General features: G+C 37.0%; 2 protein-coding genes across 2 annotated transcripts; both read right to left on the bottom strand.

The window, feature by feature from the left end:
* Positions 1–11,711: 11,711 nt before the first annotated feature.
* KRTAP24-1 (keratin associated protein 24-1) lies at positions 11,712–12,530 on the bottom strand. Its single transcript, XM_017856005.1, has one exon. The coding sequence runs from the start codon at positions 12,510–12,512 to the stop codon at positions 11,754–11,756; it is 759 nt and encodes a 252-aa protein (XP_017711494.1). The 5' UTR covers positions 12,513–12,530; the 3' UTR covers positions 11,712–11,753.
* Positions 12,531–19,127: 6,597 nt separating this feature from the next.
* KRTAP25-1 (keratin associated protein 25-1) lies at positions 19,128–19,484 on the bottom strand. The gene has a single exon (XM_017856015.1). The coding sequence runs from the start codon at positions 19,464–19,466 to the stop codon at positions 19,158–19,160; it is 309 nt and encodes a 102-aa protein (XP_017711504.1). The 5' UTR covers positions 19,467–19,484; the 3' UTR covers positions 19,128–19,157.
* Between the last annotated feature and the right edge of the window lie 2,766 nt (positions 19,485–22,250).

Below are 22,250 nucleotides of genomic sequence, written 5' to 3'. Positions count from 1 at the left end.
CAGCAGCACTTCTAGAAGTAAAATGTTAAAGAAGAAAGTTCCCAAACAAAAATCCTTGACCATCATACTTATCGCATAGTATCTTTGCAATTAGGGCAAGGGTCAAAAGCCAGCAATATGAACTGGTTTCTGAGAAATAAGCTTAAATTATGTATGCATTCTTTAAAATTGTTTCTCAGATACATTATTTTACAACTAAAGTTGCCTCCAGGCAGGAATAATGAGAGAGAAGGAGACAAAGAAAAGGGTGTTTGGGGTACGGGGCAAAGGAAACAGAACTACTTGTTCTTGCCTTATGTTGAAATTCCATTCTTCAGACTGAGTTAGCAACTATAATAAAACTCACTCAGCAGTTTGAAAAACTAAGTAAACATTCTCCTCATTGCTTTTTCTTAGCCTGTAAAAGACTGTAGTTTCTAATGATAATCCATTCATGGAATCTTCCTCTGCCCACCATCTCTCCCTGTGATCAGGTTATATTCTGGGGCCCGGCTATAATCTACTTTTGATCTTCAGCACTCCTTGAGTTTCTAAATATGATAATCTCACCTATCAGCCTTCCTCTCCTTTCTTTGTTTGCATTTTCCTTTTATTTTATGGCTGTAGAAATAAACACATGTTGTGTCTGGATCTTCATATCAGGAAGGGGTATATGACTTGATAAGCTTTCTCACCAGCTGTTGAAAGTAGTCAGATTCCAGCCCAACCAAACTGGAGTTAATATGTTGCTTGCAAAAATATGTCAGACTTTGTATTATGTTACTCTTTTAAAAGGTTAATAATTGTAGAGTTTAAATGGTCAAGGTTAAGGTGAACCTTATTATTACCTGATTATGATATTTAGTGTCTTTAGTTGTGAAATCAGTTCCATCAGACACTGGCCTGGTGTCTACTGAAAGCTTTAATGATCTGGCCCGGGGCCCAGGCAGATTTTACTAGTACACTTAGGTACATGTGTTTTACAAGAAGGGTGGAGTCTTTGAGTTAAAATGATGGCACTTTGCAGCGTCTCTTCCGAAAATTAACTCATGGAGGAAATTCCGGTCTCCTATGGCACTTCTTCTGTTTTTTCTTCTTTTGAAACATAAATTAGCATTAGCCCAAACACAGTGTCTTGAGGAAATATGTAAGTTAGGTATAAAGCTTCCATTGGTAGCTCTTGGCAATTCAGTAATTAAGGTGTAACAAAACTAAATGCATCTCTACTGATTTAATGGCTTACTTGTGACATGTAATGAAAATACGCCTGTATCTTTACAAGACATTCCTGGGCTCGGATGGATTCTGATAAACGCTTTGGGAAAGGAACATGCGGAAGGAAGGCATAGTTAAACACCATAAAAAAATTTAACAGAGGTTAGGGCCAGGTGTGGTGACTCATGCCTGTAATCCCAACACTTTGGGAGACTGAGGTGGGTGGATCACCTGAGGTCAGGAGTTCGAGACCAGCCTGACCAACATAGAGAAACCCCGTCTCTACTAAAAATACAAAATTAGCTGGGCATGGTGGTACACGCCTGTAATCTCAGCTACTCGGGAGGCTGAGGCAGGAGAATCGCTTGAACCCAGGAGGCGGAGATTGTGGTGACCCAAGATTGCATCATTGCATTCCAGCCTAGACTACAAGAGCAAAACTCTGTCTAAAAACAAAACAACAACAACAATAAAAAAAACACAGTTTATATCTAGAATGATAGAATCATCATATTTTAGAGGTATAAGTGTTCATTAAATTCAACCTCCTCTTTTTTTCTGGTAGGGAATCTGAGGTCCAAAGACAAAATATGGCAATAACAAAACTAGAGAATAACCTCCTATTCCCAAGCCCAGTCTCCTTGTGCGACTCTGTGCCCTGTCTCTTGTCTCCAGTCATCTGCCTGACTCAGCTGCAGTGACAGGCATCATCTTCACTTCCCACAAATATGTGTGTGATCCCACAGACCACCAGGCAACTATCCAAATGGCCTTTAGATTTTATGTAGAAAAGTTGAAGGACTGTTCACTTGCAAAAATTCATTGGTTTTATATTTTAAAGACTTAAATGATCCCTGAAATTGCTTTCTTGGTCCCATGTTCTGTCTCAGGATAGCAAAATATATAGGTATCCCTGTGATAGGACACAGACTTCTAAAATCAACACGATGTTTCTAACAACCTTGTTCAATGATATCCTCAACCCTACTTGCTAGTGATCATGAAAACCCTTTGCCTTTAACAAGTTTATTTTAGAATATGTTGCATAGTCATTTCTAAAGGTATTTACATGGACATAAATATGCACCAAGTTTCATGCATGGAATAAAGTTTCATAACTGGGTAAATAGATGTTGACAGCATGGAATGATGTTTTGCAATCACTGAAAACAACAGAACTTCAGGGCTTGGGACTCTGGAGTTGAGGTCTCCTTACCCTCTTGATCAGCATAGAATGTGAGCCTACACTGGAATCAGAAGAATAACATTGTGCTCTAATTTAGATCAGAGAAGGATTTGGGGCTGCTTTTGTGTTTGGTTAAACCATCATCACCTAAAATTATTGTTTCAGTGTGTGCTTCCTAGAAATATGTCTCCCAGAATATTTAAAAAATTTTTATTTTTAGAGACAGGGTCTTGCTCTGTTGCCCAGGCTGGAGTGCAGAGGGGTGCAATTGTAGCTCACTGCAGCCTCGAACTCCTGGGCTCAAGTGATTCTCCCATCTCAGCTTTCCCAATAGCTGGGACTATAGACATATTCATGCCCAGCTAATTTTTATATTCTTTTCTTTTCTTTTTTTTTTTTTTAGAGGTGAAGTCTTACTACTTTGCCCAGGCTGGTCTTCAACTCCTGGCCTGAAGCCATCCTCCCATCTCAGCCTCCCTAGTAGCTGAGATTACAGGCTAAAACCAACATGACCAGCTCTTCCAAGAACTGTGTATTATAGTTTCTCTGCCATGGAGTAGCTGTGGTTGAGAACACCTTCACTGTGCCTTCACATTCAGGTTAGTTAGATACTTTCTAGGCTAATGAGTTCATGCATTCTCTGGAATGAGCAGAGAAATGTTCCCTGAAAACCACCACAACTATTTTGATCAGATAGAGCTGTCATACCAGGTCCCTGGAATACTTGTGTTTTTATATTATGTTTCTATTAATATTTTATAACACTACTATGGTTTTTTAAATCTAAAAGCAAAGAGAACTGTAGATGTTCTATGCCTCAGGCTGGATCGCACTGTTATGCGTAAAATCTCTATTACCTATCTTTCAAGAGAGACAAGAAAAAAAGGAAACTATATGCTGGCTAAGTTCTCTCTTCTTTATCAACAGTTTTCTAAATTATGGAGATAATATTCTTTATTATGATAATTATGCCCATGTCTTAAACAGATAATTAAAATAGAAAAAGAGCAGTCAATACGTGTTTTCAAAAATAGTAGAACTATGACTTCTGGATATATACACAACAAGTGTAGGAATCATGATGAAAAGACATATATGTGTATTCACACACATATATAAGCTCACATACCTATTCACAATTATTCATCAGGTTAGCATAGTTATTGCCTTTATCTAGTTCCAAGAAAATCTTCAAAGAACTCATTAGCTTTAGCAGAAATTCAAACTTTAGTCATCATCCACATTAATGAGTTTGTAGGAGATGGAATTCAGAGTCAGATGCGACCTGCCATGGTGAGGAGGCCTGGGGCAGTATGAGATTAATTCATCTCCAGTTTGAGGGTCTTTCAAAAAATAAAGATGCCAAGGTTATGTGTTTTCAAGTCAATGATTCTCATATGGGGCCAGGAAGGGGAGTTGCTGGAAAATGCTTAAAAAAGCCTCTTCCCTGCCCCTTCCTTTCCTTTTACAGGCTTTCCCTTCTCTTCCTTTTCCCATTCCTCTTTATCTCCACCTCATTTCCTTCTCTCTTCTTGTTGATGGTGGTGGTCCATGCTGTGTGTTCCAAGCCGGAAATTAAGAGCACTCTTGACTAAAGTTATACCTTTTTCTTTGAAAATGTACTTATTTGTTTATTCCTATTCTAGACTATTTCCCTCAAATTCAGGCAAGATCAGGAGTACAACTTCTAAATTGTATAAGGTTCCTCCCCCAAATTTTACTTCTGTTTGGAACCAGTTCTTAAATATTTTAATTTGTAGATATTGCCTCCATGTGAGACATTCTCACGTGCCATCTTGCTCTAGGTATAGTGGAATGAAAATTTATGTAATTCAGTACTTCAGGAAAATATTCTTTCCCAGAGGTAAAGGCTACCTATGGCCAGGCACAGTGGCTCACACCTGTAATACCAGTGCTTTAGGGCGCCAATGTGGTAGGACTGATTGAGGCTGGAAGTTCCAGATCACCTCTTCAAAGTAGACCCCTTCTTGGCATAATAATAATAATAATAATAACAACAAAAATTAGCCAATTGTGGTGGCGCACACCTGTGGTCACAGCTACTCAGGGGGCTGAGGCTGCAGGATTGTTGAAGCCAAAGAGTTTGAAGCTACAGTGAGCTATGATTGTGACACTGCACTCCAGCCTGGGAGAGAGAGCAAGATCCTGTCTCTAAAAAAATAAAAAATAAAGATTACATATGCTGGGCACAAATTGTTTCTGGCATCTTTCCTTTAGTTTCCTAACTGAAGGCATCAAATGGAGTGTAGATGGCACAATCTGATGTTGGAGTACCAATGCTGAGAGATAGGAAGATCGTAATACTTTTATTGGGCCCAAAATATTTTTACTCTCCTTACATACTTCTCTTTTCATCATCTATTGCTTCTCCTCATAACATTACACGAAAAAAAATAAGGAAAATAAGGGTATGTCTGCATTCTATCAAATAAATATCTTCCATTTCAAGTTCAATTTGCTTCCTAAGTGTGGTAACAACAGAAGAAAGCCCTAATGGAATGGAGTGATGTCATCTGATTTACTTTACACCATGAATTCCTTTTCAAATAAATGCAGACTGGTTGTGCCCTCACAATACAAATCTTCATTAATTTAGTTGTTTACTAGTTACTTATTGCTAGGCAATCGTCCCTTAAATGATAGGTAGTGTGACCTATTTTTAGGAAGCACTGTTTTGGGTCCGGAGAAACCACTCTTTGTTACTGGGTTCTGAACACTTTGAAATGGCAAAAAGTTGCAGGCAGAGAACACATATGTCACCTTTATTTTTGACAGTAGAATTAGGTGTGTTAAAACAAATGGCTTTGCCAACACTAAATCCTAGAATCAGACAGTTACCCATATCAGGGTAGCATGGGTCCAGGAGGAGTTCCCTAAGATGGGGAAAGTAGTGGGACTGGACAGCCCGTGGGCAATTTGCACATGAAAAAAAAAAAAAAAAGGATTCCCAAGATGGGGAGGGTCAGGGATAAAAGGCACATGCCCAGTTATTCTTCCTGTATATATCAATCATAAAGGTGTCTTCACCTCTCCAGAGGCTGAGTGAATAAAGGGTTAGAGAAAGGTCAGAAGAATATTTAGGGGAAAGTCATTCCTCATAGGAAACAGTGGTGAGAAAAAAGCCCTTTTAGTACCCTACACTACTACAACAAAAATAATTTAGATTCAGGCTCTAGCTTCCTAACAATTAGCTCTAAAACCTTGGATTGTGGTTCTCAATCACATCCTCTATAGAAAAAAAGGCTGTAGAGTTGGTGAATTTTAGGGCCTCTTCACTTTTATAATATAACAAAAAATACTGTCATTTGTCATTTGTTGAGCACTAGTCCCAGGTACTGTCAGAGCATCTTGCACTCTCCTTTATTTAATTCTCAGAAAGTCCATCACTCTATAAAAATCCAGAGCATTAAATGGTGGTTTATGCTATACAACTTAAGTAGAATAGTCAGGATTGCAACTCAAGGTCAGTGAGTCACTCTGCTCTGCTCATGATATGTGAATTAAGGTGCCACACACAATACATGAATAAAGAAGCACTTGGTATCTTGGTATTTTTCTTTGAGTCTGTCAGCCACCAAATATTTCTCAAAATTACTCGAGATTTATATTACAACCAGATATTAAAGTACAAAGTAGAAATCCGGTGTCTTCCCCAATCTGAGAGAAAAGAGCTCAGAAACGACTCCTACCTATTAGAGATTACTGAGTAAAGCTGTAAATTGATGAGAAAGACTAGCCTCTGCAGTAATACATCCTCAGTGCCTTCATTTCAGGTAAAAAATGATTCACCTTAAAAAGTCATAACCGTGACAATAATAACCGTCATTATCATAGTTGTTTCCTGAAAGGTAGAATTCTGGACTTAAAATCTTTATTTTTTCTATTTTGAATGAAACCATTCCAGATTGAGAATATTTATTCTTTAGATAAAGAAACGTTAACGTAATTCTTCGCATTAAATAGCAGAATCTGAATTGAAATTTGGGAATAGTATATTTTTGATTTAAAAAAATAAGAAAAGTACTTTCTACTTTTGAATAATTTTTCCTTTAAATATGTGAGACCCTAGAGTTTGAGGCAGTGAACTGCATCATCTAGAGTTTCCTGGATTCCAAACTGTAAGACACAGAAAACAAAGGTGAGAGCTGAGCTTTAAATGCTCTTCTGATTTGTCAGTAACCTGACTGTAGATACACAGCTTGGGGACTCGCTGAGTCCTGTCAATCAAATTAAACTCACAGACCAAAAAAAAAAAAAAACAAGCACCATGGGCAGAATGAGTAGTTGAAGACAGGAAACATTTTGTTAGATCAGCTCTGAGACAACACCTATGCACATCTGATCAAGAATTCAGTTTGTTTCTGATTCTAAATCTACAGTCATCTAGAAACCATGATTCCAGCCAGCACTGATATAAGTGGAAATTTTAACATGGACAGTACAGTACTGGGGGTTATGGATAGAGTTCCACGATCTTGGAATATTGTCTCATAATGTTGGGAGTGGCCATATGGTTAATTGAACTGTCATGTGAGACCTCTGCTCATTAAGGGCCTCCTGGCAGGTGGAAACCATTTTCCTTTAGTGAATCACATGTAGCACACTAACTGTATGATGAGAAATTTGATAGGCAGCTTGTGGTGAACTCAAAGAAAAAGAAAAAATTAAGAAACTCAATGGAGGCAGGGTGCGGTGGCTCAGGCCTGTAATCCCAGCACCTTGGGAGGCCGAGGCAGGCAGATCACTTGAGGTCAGTAGTTTGAGACCAGCCTGGTCAAAATGGCAAAACCCCGTCTCTACTAAAGCTATAAAAATTAACCAGGCCTGGTTGTGTGTGGTTGTAATCCCAGCTACTCAAGAGGCTGAGGCAGGAGAATCACTTGAACCTGGGAGGTGGAGGTTGCAGTGAGCCAAGATCATGCCACTGCACTCCAGCCTGGGCAACAGAGCAAGAGTCTGTCTAAAAAAAAAAAAAAAAAAAAAAAAAAAGGAACAAAGAAGTTTCCTTGGGCTTAGAAAATATGTAGACTCAATACACCAATCAGAAAATATATTCTATGAAAGAAGGGTTCAGAAAGATAGTGGTCAGTAATACAGTTTCAAGATAGCAGGCAGAAATAAACAGGAAAATTATGCTATATATTAATGCTTTTCATAGCATGCCAAATGTAGTAGCTTTATCAACTCTTTAAACTATGTTATAGAGTAAATTGTTAGTCAGCTAAACATAAACTGTCTTGCATATATTAGGAGAAATACCTAATGTAGGTTGTGGGTTGATGGGTGCAACAAACCACCATGGCACGTATATGGTTATGTAACAAACCTGCATGTTCTGCACATGTACCCCAGAACTTAAAAGCATATTTAAAAAAAAAAAAGAAGAATCTCCAATCCTCATTTGCAAAACTTCTCCAAAGCTAACAATTTTTACGTAGACTGTGTTTTGTAAAGCTATTTATTCTCTCTCTATATATGTACACACATACATATATACTACAATATACAAATGTATATTACATAAAGAAATGTTTATTTGCAAGTGGTTAAACATAAAATATGCCACTCTACGTAGTTTTATAGATCTAATTTGTTAATTTTATAATTTTGTCATATTAATTTATATGGACCTATGCCACTCTTTTTATCTGTTGTAAAATATTTATTCAAATAACTATATTATAATTTATAGTCTCCAATTGATGGACTTTTTCATTGTTCTCAATATTTCAGTGTCCAGGTGGTGCTGATGTGAATATCGTAGAACTTGGAAGAATGTTTTGGTAGAAGGGACTTTGAGAAGTGAATTTACCTTGTCATAAAGTGTGGGTATTTTAAATATTCACATATATAGTGGCTCTGTCAAATTCCATTTCCATCTGCAGTATGTGAGAATATATTTTTAAGTTGCCATATGATTAACTTTAAAAAAGTCTGCCAAATGGATGATGAAAAATAATATTCTGGTGTATTGTTCAACCTATTACTGAGGTTGAACACTTTTTGATATTTGTATTAAATCATTTTTTGTTAGTAATTGCTTATATACTTTGCTTATTTTCTATTGAGTCATTTGTTCTTTCTTTTTTTCTTCTTTTTCTTTTTGAGACGGAGTCTCACTCTATCACCAGACTGGAGTGCAGTGGCGCGATCTCAGCTCACTGCACCCTCCGCCTCCCGGGTTCAAGCGATTCTCTTGTCTCAGTCTCCTGAGTAGCTGGGACTATAGGCATGTGCCGCCACGCCCAGCTAAGTTTTGTATTTTTAGTAGAGATGGGATTTCACCATGTTGGTCAGGATAGTCTTTTAATTTGTAGGAGTTCTTGAATATTTTGGATAGTAATTTTATGGTACATGTTGTATACATTATCTCTAAATCTGGCTTTTCCCCCCTATGCTTTGTTGCTAGCTTGATTTTCTCATTAATAGACTATTTTTGTAGGCTTAATATTTACAGAAACATTGAGTGGAAAGTACATGGTGTTCTGGTAGGCATTATCATCCCCCCCATCCCTATACATGCTCTTGCTTTATTTTTAATTTCTTCATGATATATCTCATATGACCAGGAGCTTTTCATTTTGATGTAGCTATATTTGCTAATCTTTTATTTTACAATTATTGTTTGTTTGTACTTACTTGAAAAAAATGTTTCCTATCCAAGCTCTTTAAGGTAATGTCTTATATTTTCTCTTTTTTATTTTAGACTTTTTTTCTCTACTTAAATTTAACTACACCTCTTTTCAAATTTGCCTGTCACCTCACACCCTTTTTTCCATTAAGTACTCATACCCTAGTTACCTTACCATTCAGATGTCACTTCCATGCCATTTCTTCCCCCGAGTGTTCTCTTGTTCTTCAGGTTAGGGAGCAATCTTCTTTGCCTGCCAGAGCAGTCTTGCAAAAAAAAAAAAAAAAAAAAAAAGTAACTTTCTTTTCTTCCCTTGAAGTTTTTATATTGTACTTAAAATAGTCAAGACAGTATTATGTTTGTTTCAGTATATTACTCTTCTGAATAGCTCTTGAGAACAGGATCTATAGATCTTGATATCTCCAAAGAGTCCTACTCAGTGTCTCAAAGAATAGGTTTAACATTAACTTTTGTAAGGAGAAAAAAAAAATGTACGTTTAGTTTGGACAACTGAATGCTCATCTGGGACACATGGTAATTATTTCCAAATACTTGAACACCTATTCTAGGTCAAAGGAATTGAAGTGGTCCTATATGGTCAATAGATCATTGCTAAAGGCAACTATACAGTATTTTTCTCAATATGAAGAAGACATTTTCAGCAAATAGAATTCTCTGAAAATTGAACGAACTCACAAAGGAGTGACTTGATTATTCCCAGATATGTTCAAGCAGAAACAGTGCGTTAATATTTCTTCTAAAGCCCTTTGTACACACATATTCCTACTGAAGGAATGAGTGATATATTAGCTCTATTTATATGCTTCATGAGTTTTAATTTTGGACATTGACTCTTGATATTGGAGATTCTTCCCCATCTTTCCAGACTTCAGCTACACCCATCTCTGGGGATCATTTTATTTTTCTTTAAACATGATTTGCTTTTATTTACAAAATGCTTGGGATGTTTTATCATGTTGTTTTCACCACTCAAATAGATGATTTTATTTTTATTTTTTGAATAGTAACTTACAGAGGTTAAATCACTTCTAGGAGGTTCAATATTAAATTTATTTAACTGCTGAAACCTTATTTACAGAACCAATGAATACACATACTGTGCTGAGAAACAAACATATTATTTAATACTCTATGTACTCTTTATAAATTGATTTTATGTTTTCAAATTCCTGTATTCAATATTTATCGTGGATCATTGCTAGTTGAAAATCATAATATGTTAAAACAGCACAAACATAGTCGAAGCGTTTGTGAATTTCCATATTGTGACTTTTTTTTCTTTTTTTTTTTTGAGAACTGAGTTTCACTCTTGTAACGCAGCTGTAGTGTCAGTGGCACAATCTCGCTCATTGCAACCTCCGCCGTCCTGGTTCAAGAGATTCTAACCTCGCCTCAACTTCCCAAGTTAGCTGGGATTACAGGCATATACCACCACGCCCGGCCCAATTTTTTTTTTTTTTTTTTTTTTTGGATTTGTATTTAGTAGAGACGGGGGTTCACCATGTTAGTCAGGCTGGTCTCGAACTCCTGATCTTAGGTGATACACCCCGCCCCCCCCGCCTCCGTTGGCCTCCCAAAGTGCTTGGATTACAGGCATGAGCCACCACGTCCGGCCCCTTCTTTGTATTTTAAATTTAGACTCTAAACTAAATGGCAGGAAAGCAGCATTTTGACAATGCTATGTATATTGCCCAGAACATGGATGAAATTTTAGTAAATGTGAAATAAAGCATAAGGAAAGCCATTACTTCCAGTCAGAAATTTGTTTATTAACTAAGAATGAGGACATATTTCAGAGTCATAATGCAATAAATCAGCAAGGCAGGATAATAGGAGAATCCTGAACATAGATTAAACGTTAATTGTAAAGAGTCTCTAACAGTATTTGTTCTTCTTTCAACAAATAATTTTCCTGCTTTAGCTAATTCTGAGGCTTTTTCTTAGGCATGGAGAACAAAAGCTGAGTACCAGTGAATCTTGTTTTATGGCTTCTCTGGAAGAGAAAATTTGCTGAAGGCTTCTCTGGAAGAGAAAATTTGCTGGAGGCTTCTCTGGAAGAGAAGATTTGCTGGAGGCTTCTCTGGAAGAGAAGATTTGCTGAAGCCTTCTCTTTTTGAGCTCTAGTCACCATTGCTATTTGCCTGTTCTCACAATCAGTCAGTAAGAAAAGGATGAAATAGTTCAATTTATTATGCTCAAGATAATGTTATCTCTTGGCTTATTAGCAAGGTGCTAGTTAGGTAGTTGACAAAAATATTAATGAAAAGCAAAGCCATCCGAACGAACTTGCATGCTGGAATCTGCAGTCAAACCATGGAGGCCCCATTTCATCAGGAAAGGTAGGTGATAATCACACTGTCAGACAAGTGACAGTGACAGCCAAAGTAAGAAAGCTGGCTGGTGATGGTTGTATTTCAAATGGAGTCTCTTCGGTAAGTCCATTGTAATAAATCTCAGAAATAATGATGTTACCTTCAGGGTCAGCTTTTAGTACAAAGAGCAATAACAGAACAACAGAAAAAAAGAAAAGCTAGCAGGTGATACTGGCTGTGGTTAATAAGCCTGGGAGCTATATTTGAACCTAATGTAACGAGATTCTTAGGCTGAATAAAGAGATTCAGCAGAAAATTAGACATTCTACTACTTAGTAGAATCTTCCCCACTGGGCAATTTCCAGTTGCTATAAATTCTGTAAGTTGGTCAATAGCATTTCAGAGGTCTGCTACCACTGCATAAATACCTCAGAGGTGGAAAGGTACTGGGTATACAGCTCAGAGACCTGAAGCTTCGAGATAAATAGCTCAGTGGTCGGCAGCTCGTAGGCCTGTAGCTCGAATAGTGATAATTTCTCATTAAATAGCTTTGGGGTTGGCAGCTGTTGGAAGTATAACATAATGGTGAGACGTAGCTGGGTATGAAGCAAGGATTTTGGTAGCTTTTATACCCCAAAGTACTCAATCTGCAGTGGTTTAGAGTTTGGAAACTCTTGGATGAGCAGTTAAGCTGTCCAAAGCAGTTGGAACCATTGTGGAGGGTTTGGCAGGCTTTGGATGCACTTCGAGTGGGTGTGTGGCAATTGCATACATACCCGTTGATCTGAGTGCATGGGCTGCAGCTTGGGCTGGTTTTGATGTTGGTAGTTTCACAGACACTGAAGACTTGGCCTGCTGATGGGGAGTTGCAGGGCACAGAGGAGTCTGATGGGTCACAACCAGTGGTGCTGCAGATCTTGGGCTCACAGCTGGGAGATTCGCAGGTTGGTGCTTCACCGTAGGATTCTTGGCAGTAATCCAGGAGCCAGAGATTTCCTTGGTAGCTACTGGGTAAGTAGTGTCCACAGGCAGGGCTTAAATCATTGGAGCTAAGAGTAACAGAAGAAGTCACTGGGATATAACAGTGAGTTCGATATGACGTGCAGACCCCAGGATAGCCTGGAGTAGACATGGAGCCTGTATACATGCTCAGTGGTCGCTGTGCAGTGTGGCTGTGGCCTAAAGACGTTTTATACCTTCCCTGGTGATTGTCAAAAGCCTCTCCAGACTCTTCCTCCTCTCGCTTGGGGCAAAAACACAGCAACATCTCATTAGTGTGTTGGTTAGCCACAGAGGCTAATGTTTTCACACATGTAAAAATAAGTTTATTTTAATTCTTCAAAGTATCCATAATCACCACTTTGACCATCACCCATCACTCATCATCTGTAGACCATACCTTCAACAAATAGTGATTTTCATGTTAATAGGCAAACTCTCATCTGTCAGAGGTTAACAAGAGTTCATGTGTCTATGGGCTTCTGCAACATGGTTATTTAAAGGTTCACAAGGACTCAACTAAAGCAAGGAACCTGTATTTTTCCACTCTGTTAACTACTGGAAAACACTGAAGGACTTAATCATATGCTCTGAAATAAGCCAAGTAGTTTGCCTGTCTCAACATGGTTATTCAAAAGCAGGCATTGACCTTTCAAGAATCAGTTTCTCCAAATATGTGCTATACTCTTACCTGTGCAGGGCCATATACTGGTAACAGCTTCTCATGTAATGTATTAGGAGAAGTCCATAGGTAAGACTTACAGCAATACTTGGGAAACTTAGTGACCTACACCAGGCTAAAAAATGAACTTGTTCCCAGGGGGCATTGGTTGCTAAGCAACCAAGACTTCTGTTAAATCCCTTCTTAAAGAGTGTCTGCAATGTGTGCTATCAAATAAACCCAGTTTTGCAAGATTATACCTTCCTAATTGACTAAGGTTACAAATCACGTGTTCCATTGCCTGCTGTAAACCCCAATTGTTGTCAGATGTAAACGTTTTTCCGCAAATAAGCTCTTATTCTTAATTTGCTTTATTTTGCACCTACCCTTTATTTTACTCCTGTGTTGAAAACGCAGTTATTTTAGTTTATGTCAACAAAAGGAAATAACTGTTTAAAAGTTTTATCTGAATAAACTGTGTAGTTCGTATGAGCACTGTATATATTAAATAGCACTTTTTGCTACTCAGGGTGAAGGCTAAATAATTTTTTAAAAGATTGTAATTTAAACTGAAGAATTGAAATTTTGTTCTTCAAAATATAAAATTATAATTTATACTTCCAGCCACCATTGAATTGGAAACAGCGATGCATTTATTAACAGTGAAGCGTTCAGACAGAGAATAGAACAGACTTCTTCTGGTAGGATCAGCTATGGGGATAGTTTTAAAAATTAACTCTCATTGTAGCAAACTATGAGATTTCTCTCACTGTTTTTGGTTACTTTTCAGTTAGCTTTTCAAATGCACACCAATTTAAACCTACAGATATTCTCTTTTTAAAAATAATCTCCATTTTCTCAGTGCTTTTCTCAGTACATTTATTCTGTAAGTTGACAAGAAGCAATTCTGTATTAAACATGTTTTGCTGCCTTTTGCAGTTTCTCTCAGGTGACAGAGGCCACAATCATGAAACCGTATTTCCAGCAAATTGTTTGGCTATAGCGAGCCTTGGGATTTTGTGCAGAAAATGTTAGTCCTGAGGCAGGCAAAACAGGAAAGAAGATACATAGTTAATTGATGGCCAACTTTCTGCTACGTTACTGAGCTCCAGTGATACACAGAAAAGCCAGAGGTTGACGAAAGTTTTATTTCTACGCTTCTCTATCGTATCATTGTTGCCTCTAGTCTTTTTTTTTTTTTTTTTTTTTTTTTTTTCCTTAGGCATCCTTGAAGCAGGTTTGAGGGCTAACACCATTAACAAACACAGAATGAGTTAAGTCAATTACCTGTAAATCTCACATTCTTCCCTTCCATCTTAAAATTAAATAGTGAGGTATTTTGAATTAATTTTATTCACACAGGTATAAGTCAAAAAAATAATGTGGAACATCATATGGCATGACCAATATTCAAAGCATGAGCCATTACAACATATTTAAATTGATTTCAGTATGATAATATTCTAAACACATAAACAATGAGATTTGAGAAAGCAACCCTAGCTCACCTCCTCTCATTTGCTTTTATGTTTCATCTCCTTCCTTACTCAGAATATCACACACCTATGGAATCATCACCCCATCCCATTCACGCCATCATTTTCTGTACGTGATACCTCTGCAGAATTGTCTCCTACTCTAATCTCAACTTTTGAAAGAGATGGAGCACACCACATCAGAAATATAGCAAAATATAGCAAATACCAGCTTCATAGTGATGGCAGGCTTGAATAGAAAATAAACACCATTGTCGTTTGAGTGGCATTGTGGTCTGAAGGCTTTGGAGAGGCATATGCATTTCTCTGTTTTCACTTAACTCCTAAAATAATGTTTTCTTCCATTAATTTCCCTGTTACTAGTATTTGTTGTGTGCAGAAGGTTAAATAATGTACCCACCCAAGAGGCCCGCTTTCTCATACTGGGAAATCTGTGAATGCTACGTGACATGGCAGAAAGGGACTATGCAGGTGCAACTAAAGTAAGGATCTTGAAGTGGATTATCTGGGTGGGCCTGATGTAATTTCCAGAAAATATGAGGATGGAAACAGAGTTTGGAATGATGTGGCCACAAGCTAAGGAATGTCAGCAATCATTATAATCCAAAAAAGGTAGGGAACGGATTTCTTCCTGGGGATTCTAGGAGGAATCAGCACTGTGGATAACTTCGCTTTAGGTCGGTGAAGCAGATTTTGGACTATTAGCCTCTAGAACTGTAAGCAAATGCACTCTTGTTTCTGCCTTTCCACTGAGTTTGTGGTAAGTTGTTACAGCCGTCACAGGAAATAAATACACTATGCCAGAAAAGCATAGGAAAATACAATAGATAGTCCTTACATAGTTTGAGAAGTTTGTGCTCTGTATTCAGGGAGAGTTTGAGATGTAAGGAATAAGCTTTCTAGCCATCAGATAATTCAGAGAGATACCAATACTGTCTGTGGAATAAGCAACAAACTTCTTGTATCTAATGAGCCAGTAGATTCCTTTCCTCATTAAAAAAGAGTTATGGAACTCTTTCCCAGTTTTATCCAAAGGTTAAAAATCCTTTCGGGTAAACAGAAGATCAAAGAGAGCTAAATTTTCCAGTAAATGGCCCTTAAACAAAATAATAGAGGACATTTTCCTAGTCTTTTAGGTCAAATAAAATTTTATATTCCCTTTCGCTACTATATATGCAATAATGTATTTTTCCACTTGCCAAAATGGTGTTAAATTAGGTAAAACTGATCTTATGATTGAAAAAGCAAAATGTTTGTGAATCCATACTATATAACAATTGAATTGCATATATTGAGTCAAAAAGATTCTTAAATTTAGCGTTGGTAACCTAAAATATTGGTTACTTGCTGTTTACAAGTAGCATTTATATTGCAGTAAATGTAATGCTGCTTTTACATTGTTGGCTTAATAGATTATTAGTGGTTTAAAAAGCTGAAGAACAGCTGAGAAATATAAAAATTTTTAAGAACAAAAAATGAAGGTAAAGCATTTCAAAATAACACAAATGGGTGGAAAGATAGGAATTTTCATGTTTAAATTCAGGGAAACATGGTATATTTGTAATGAAATACAGCTGTAGTAAAAGTTAAACATTTTTAAATGGAACTATCAGGACTGTACCTAATGAGTTATGCATTACTTTCTTGCTGAGTACCATTTAAATGTATTTATTAGCATGTACCCTTGGAAAATTGTTCTCTCTCAGTACATCAGTATCTTCTTATGTAAAACTAGAGCTAATAGCATGTACTTTGCAGGACTTTCCTGCAGATGCAATGAGATAATAAATATGAAAATACCTAGAAAAGTGCAACGGACATAGTAGATGCAAATTAAATCTTTTCTTTCTAATTTTCTAAAGCTCCACTTCAGGGAATTCCAGTCACCAATTAGACTAAAAAAATATTATTCGCAATTTACTTTGATGTTGTAAACACATAGTCCTACAATAATCATTGTGTCCTCTAAAAGTAAATGCTAAAATTGAACAATTCTACCTTGTGTAGTTAAGAAAAATGACTTGCGGCCGGGCGCGGTGGCTCAAGCCTGGCACCTTTGGGAGGGCGAGACGGGCGGATCATGAGGTCAGGAGAATCGAGACCATCACTGGCAACACGGTGAAACCGCGCCCGTCTCTACTAAAAAAAAATACAAAAAAAAACTAAGCCGGGCGAGGTGGCGGGCCGCCTGTAGTCCCGCTACCTCGGGAGGCTGAGGCAGGAGAATGCCGTGAACCCGGGAGGCGGAAGCTTGCAGTGAGCTGAAGGATCGCCACTTGCACTCCAGCCCGGCGCGACCAGAGCAAGACTGCGTCTTCAAAAAAAAAAAAAAAAAAAAAAAGAAAAAATGACTTACTTGACAACAGATTACTAATGACTCCTCTTGTATAACTCATATCCTTCCGTGCCATATATCATTAGCTAGTTCCTGAAAGCCGCATATGCATTGCTAGCAATAAAGGCTCAATGCTCAAATTCCCTGGATACTAATCCTGTTTCTGATGCTCAGTTTAACTACCATGTGCTTCTGTAACTTAATTTCCACATCTTCAAAATAAAGTTAATAGTAGTATTTGCTCCATAGGTGGCTATGAGAATTAAATAGGTAGCTGTGAGAATTAATAGTACTATTTGCTCCATAGGTGGCTGTATTTATTGAATTAAATAAATACTACTAATAGTAGTATTCACTCAATAGGTGGGTGTGAGAGTTGGTCAAGCACAGCATAGGAAATACAGTTTTGTGTAGCTGATGTTTTGATGTTAACCTTTATCATTATCATCAGCCTATAATGTTTGTTAGTATTATTATTTTTTATTGTCATTATTGGATCTCATCTAAAACCCACTGCATTTCGTATGTGTACATCAAAAGCAAGAAGAAAGATAGAAAAAAGAAAGGAGGAAGGAAGCAAGAAAGGAAGGAATGAAAGGAGGGAAGAAGGAAGGGAGAGAGAGAAGAAGGAAGGAGGGAAGGAGGAAAAATGGAAGGAGAGAGAGGAAGGGAGGAAGGAAGGGAGGAAGGAAGGAAAACAGAAGGAAAATCATGCCAGAATAGGCTGTTTTAGGCTAGGTAACTTGCGATGATGTGTATAAATTATATGTTGATCTTAGAAATTAAATTTGGAGGAATTAAATTTGGAGAAATTAAATTGAATAAGTTGAAGGCATTTACCACCATTTACCTGGGAAATAAGGATCCCAGAGAAGGCATACCCCATAAGGGTACACACCATTAAAGTTAGTCCACCTAGAGAGAAAAGCTGGGCAGGGGCTGTGACTGAGAGGATTGAAATTTAGATTTGTTATTCTAGAGTTGTAGATTATTGTAACCAAGCAATTGACAACTTCCAAGTGGCTTCTAGATTAGTCAAAACGTGAATGAATAAAAATAGAGACAGTATGAAAGATAAAGAAAAGTCTTTGAAATATAACTTATGTAGGTCTTCGGGCAAATTTTTTGACCTATTTAAATTTTCTTATCTGTAACAATGGGGATAATAGTATCTTTTCATACATGCATTGGAAGATTATTGATCATGCAGTGGTATGCCCAGTCCATTGAAGATGATCAATATGGTGGAATGGTTACTGGAATATGAGCAGTTGCTTGTAAGAAGAACAAGTTCCCAGTGAGGAGGTGGAATAACTGAATTAATTAGTTACATACATATAACAGAGAAATAGGTTCAAAGTAATAACAATTTTCTCTATGCAAGGATCCATGGGAGGGCACGGGGGAGGACTTAAGTTTAGTTCAAGAGGAAAAAATACTGTGCTGTCCATTGTACAGAACTAAAATTTATGTAACCCCTTTGTGCTTAATCTTGTGGGGCAGACTGGGCGTTGTAACTTGCTCTGTTCAATGGTAATTTAGAAGACATATGTAGTGCTGATGAGCAATTAATTTTCCTTACTATTTTCCCTCTGCCTCTACTGGCATTATTCCTGATAGTGAAGATCCTCTATGTCTGGGTTCCAGAATGAGAATGATTTGGGAGCTGAAACAATGAATGTGTAGTAGGGGTGGTAAGTACACCATTCTAATTTTAAGCATCTGGAATTTTGAAGTTGTTGGTTGCTATGGCAAAATGTAGTCTATTCAGGCTAAATAATTCTCTTTTTAAGTGTTAGAAAATACAGGTGCATACTTAATGTTTACATAGTAGGACACGTGCATTCAGATTCTTGAAAGGATCTATCTTGCCTGCCTTTTCCAGATACTCTTTCTTTTCTTTCTTTGCATTATATTTCTTTAGTGAAACTAGCTGTCCTTAACTTCATTGAAGATAATGAAGAACCAAAGATACTCTTTTCTATATCATTTGAAGACAGATTATTTATAAATAACCATGAAACCTTGTCTTCCTATTAAAGGACATATTACTGGAATAGAAATCAAGAATCCCTGGCAGTGAAAATTTTCTAGTGAAGAAACAATTAGAATCTCTTAGAATTTGAAAAATTTCTAGTGAAGAAACAATTACGGTCTCTTAGAACTTGATCACATAAAACAGGACATGTTAAAACAGCACCTGAACTATAAACACAATGATCCATCAGCCTAAGAGCAAATCTTCAACCTAAAGATAAAATTTCTGTAAAATGCTGTCAGGCAAGACACTGAAATAACAATTCAGCATGTTCTTCTACGAAATGGAGATTGCCAACCCACAAAATCAGAACAAGCTGGTTGGAAACTGCTGTGCATGAAAGAAACAGGTTGGAAATCATGAGACACATAATTCAGGGCTGTGAAGCTGTTGAATATAGAACCTATAGGTTGATAGCCATAGGAGAAAGAGCTCAAAGGATAGCAGGTCCTGGACACAAAATTCAGCGGTTGACAGCCACAAAAAATAAAGCTCAGTGATTGACAGCCATAAGAGATGTGGTTTTGGGAGAGGCAACTACTGAAAAAATAGTGTTGAGATCTGTTATGCATTGAGAATTGGCAGGAACTTAAGAATTAAAGATTGATAGAAAAACAGCTAGTTGAGTAGCAAGGTCTGGAGACACAATAAGTAGTAGAAAGTAGCAAGAAATTTCACAAATTGCATGCACACAACTGGATGAATGGTAGCTGGAAGGTTTACCACACTTCTCTGGGGAGTTTTCTAGAAACCAAATTCAGCATTGGTTGGAGAAGCACAGAGCATGGCTCCAGTTTACATGAGTAGGGCAGAGTGCAATGGATGAGGTTGACAAGAACATGGCAGTAACTCCCATGACAGCAGAAGTTGTAGTTTCCATAATAGCAGATGCTGGCTGACATGACAGAGTCTGAAGTAAGGCTTTCATTCAGATAAGTAATAAAGAATAGCTTATCTAAGTCTACATCAAACTAGACCAAATTGCTTCTATACCTTGATAGCTATATACCCAGACTCTCCGCCTCCCAATATTTTAGATTAATTTGCATCGTAGTATCTCATGAATTTAGTGTTGTGTTGCCTATGAAGATAACTTCCTTTCCATCCATAAAATAAGTTCGGTTTTAATCTTCTAATATCTACAATCCTAATCTTTCTCCTGTTTATCAGGTTTGAGAATGCATGTGATGTAATTACTTGTATATTTTATCTGCTTTGCTTCTGCTTCCACCCCCCAAATAATGCTTAATTAAAAGGAGTCCATCTGAATGGATGTTTATCCTATTCATTATCTACAAGGAACCCCACAGTTAGGAAGGCATAGTCCTCATCCTGGAAGAAGAGATACAATGTTGCAATGCTTAGAGGAGGTGTATGTCCCAAAATAGTTTCCATATGTCAAAGTTTCTTGAGTTTTCCAGACAAAATATCTCATGCTATTCTCTGTTTTTCATACTTAGCTGACAATCTAATTTTGTGATGTTGCTATCTGTATATTTGCGTTGATAGTCAATTTTATATAAGCATGTTAGGGTACATTTTAAAGAGCTCAGCTCTGACAACTTAATATTTTTCATACTTAAAAGTTGTGTTTGATTTCCAAAGACTTGAGAAAAGACACATAATATTTCTACATGGTAACATTGATAACATACTTACTTTTACTAGTACAAATATCTTTACATGTACCTGTGGTCTTCAAATAAGAGGATAAACATGACATAAATAGTCATCAGCTTGTGTACTAGCTTTCCAGAATTAATGGATGTCTTCATCTGAAACAATTTATCAGGAAGATCAATTTGGTCTTCATGCAATTAGCTACACAAGGATTGCGCAAAACTATAATATCATATAAAAAAGATGTTCGAACACTGCTTACTTGGATACTATGGAAGGAACAACCATCTTTATTTTGAATTCTTCCCCAAAGATGCAAGTTAATGTTTACAGGCATCTATTTCCTGGAGTCACTTGTCTTCCCAAACCAAAACATTCTATTCTCAAGCATCTTCTCACTTATCAATGTTGAGGGAGTTGTTTATGAGCAGAGGACACTAAAGATTCCAAGTAGCCACTTGACATCTTAGAGTCATTGATGATCCTTTTGTTGAATACTTTCCTATTGTACAATAGTGCTATTGTCCCTGCATTGTTCACTGAAGATTCTGGAAGGCTGGTTATTATTTTATTTCTGAGGAAAAGATAGTGAAATATCTTTTTAATTGGAAGGTTTTACAGAGCATTCAGGAAAGTGAAGATATCTCATCACCTGTGCAACATGCACAAAGGAAGAAAAGAAAACAGAGACAGAGAAAACACACTTATGATATATTTTTGATATTTATTGACATAAACATGACATTTGGTACAGATGTAATATAAGGTTCTTCCTCTGAATTTCACATTTTTTTTTGTTTCAGATAGTGAAAGAAAAAATGTTTGACATTTCACATGGGAAATTTTCAAAGTCAGTGTGCTACATTCTTGTTAAAGAAAGCCTCAGATCACATCAATGTAAAAGAGGACTATTACGGATAAAAAGGAGCAGAAGAGATTGGAATCATCAAGGATTGAGGTAAGTTTGAGAATCTGTCTGACATTTTTCCATCTTTTCTGCGAATTTTAAGCACTCCAGATAAGTGAAATCTTTCAAATCCTTATATGCTTCCAAAGAAGATTCCTCTAAAGTGAAATATTGTAGTTCAGGTGTGTGCACCTCACCTAAATGCCTCATAATTTAGTTGAAGTTTATGTTCGCTTCTTATATTCTTTGTGAAATTTGAAAACAAGTGGTAACCAACTAGTTTATAAAATATTTTCCTCAGCATATCGGCATGTTACATATGGGTTTCAGAATGAAAATTAAGGTTTTCTTTTAAACCATAGTGAAAATAGATTTGGTTGCAATAGAATTGCTATTGAAACATATCTGGTAACTGGAAAGTCATTAGGGCTACAATTATCAAACTAAATATAATCCCATCATTAATCATCAGTAATTAAAATTTAAGTCAGATGTGGGGCATGTAAATGAGAGAAACCTGGTATCATCAAACAATGTATTACATCTTGATGACAAATGCCAGAGAAGCCCTATACATATACTTACCTGACACATGTCCTGATTTATTATTTCTAATTCCATTTATAGTTTCTCCAAATGTCTGTAGAGACTAATGGTTCTTTAAGTTTAAAACATCTCCATGAAGCTGCCTAGCTTAATAGCCTGAGATCAAAAAAGCTACTGAGAAGTTATATATTTTGTTTGAAATGATTGGTGGGGGATATGATGAAATTAACATAAAGTAATAAAAATAGCATTTAAGAGTTCACATTTTCGGCCGGGCGCGGTG

Source organism: Rhinopithecus bieti, unplaced genomic scaffold (assembly GCF_001698545.2).
Source record: "Rhinopithecus bieti isolate Rb0 unplaced genomic scaffold, ASM169854v2 scaffold_1295, whole genome shotgun sequence".
NCBI lineage: Eukaryota > Metazoa > Chordata > Mammalia > Primates > Cercopithecidae > Rhinopithecus > Rhinopithecus bieti.
The sequence above is the reverse complement of the archived record's forward strand: the minus strand, read 5'-3'. Positions and strand labels throughout refer to the sequence as shown.

Coding starts and splice junctions, on each gene's coding strand:
- KRTAP24-1 (XM_017856005.1), bottom strand. CDS start 12,512: ATGTATACAGGCTCCATGTCTACTCCAGGCTATCCTGGGGTCTGCACG.
- KRTAP25-1 (XM_017856015.1), bottom strand. CDS start 19,466: ATGCATAACAGATCTCAACACTATTTTTTCAGTAGTTGCCTCTCCCAA.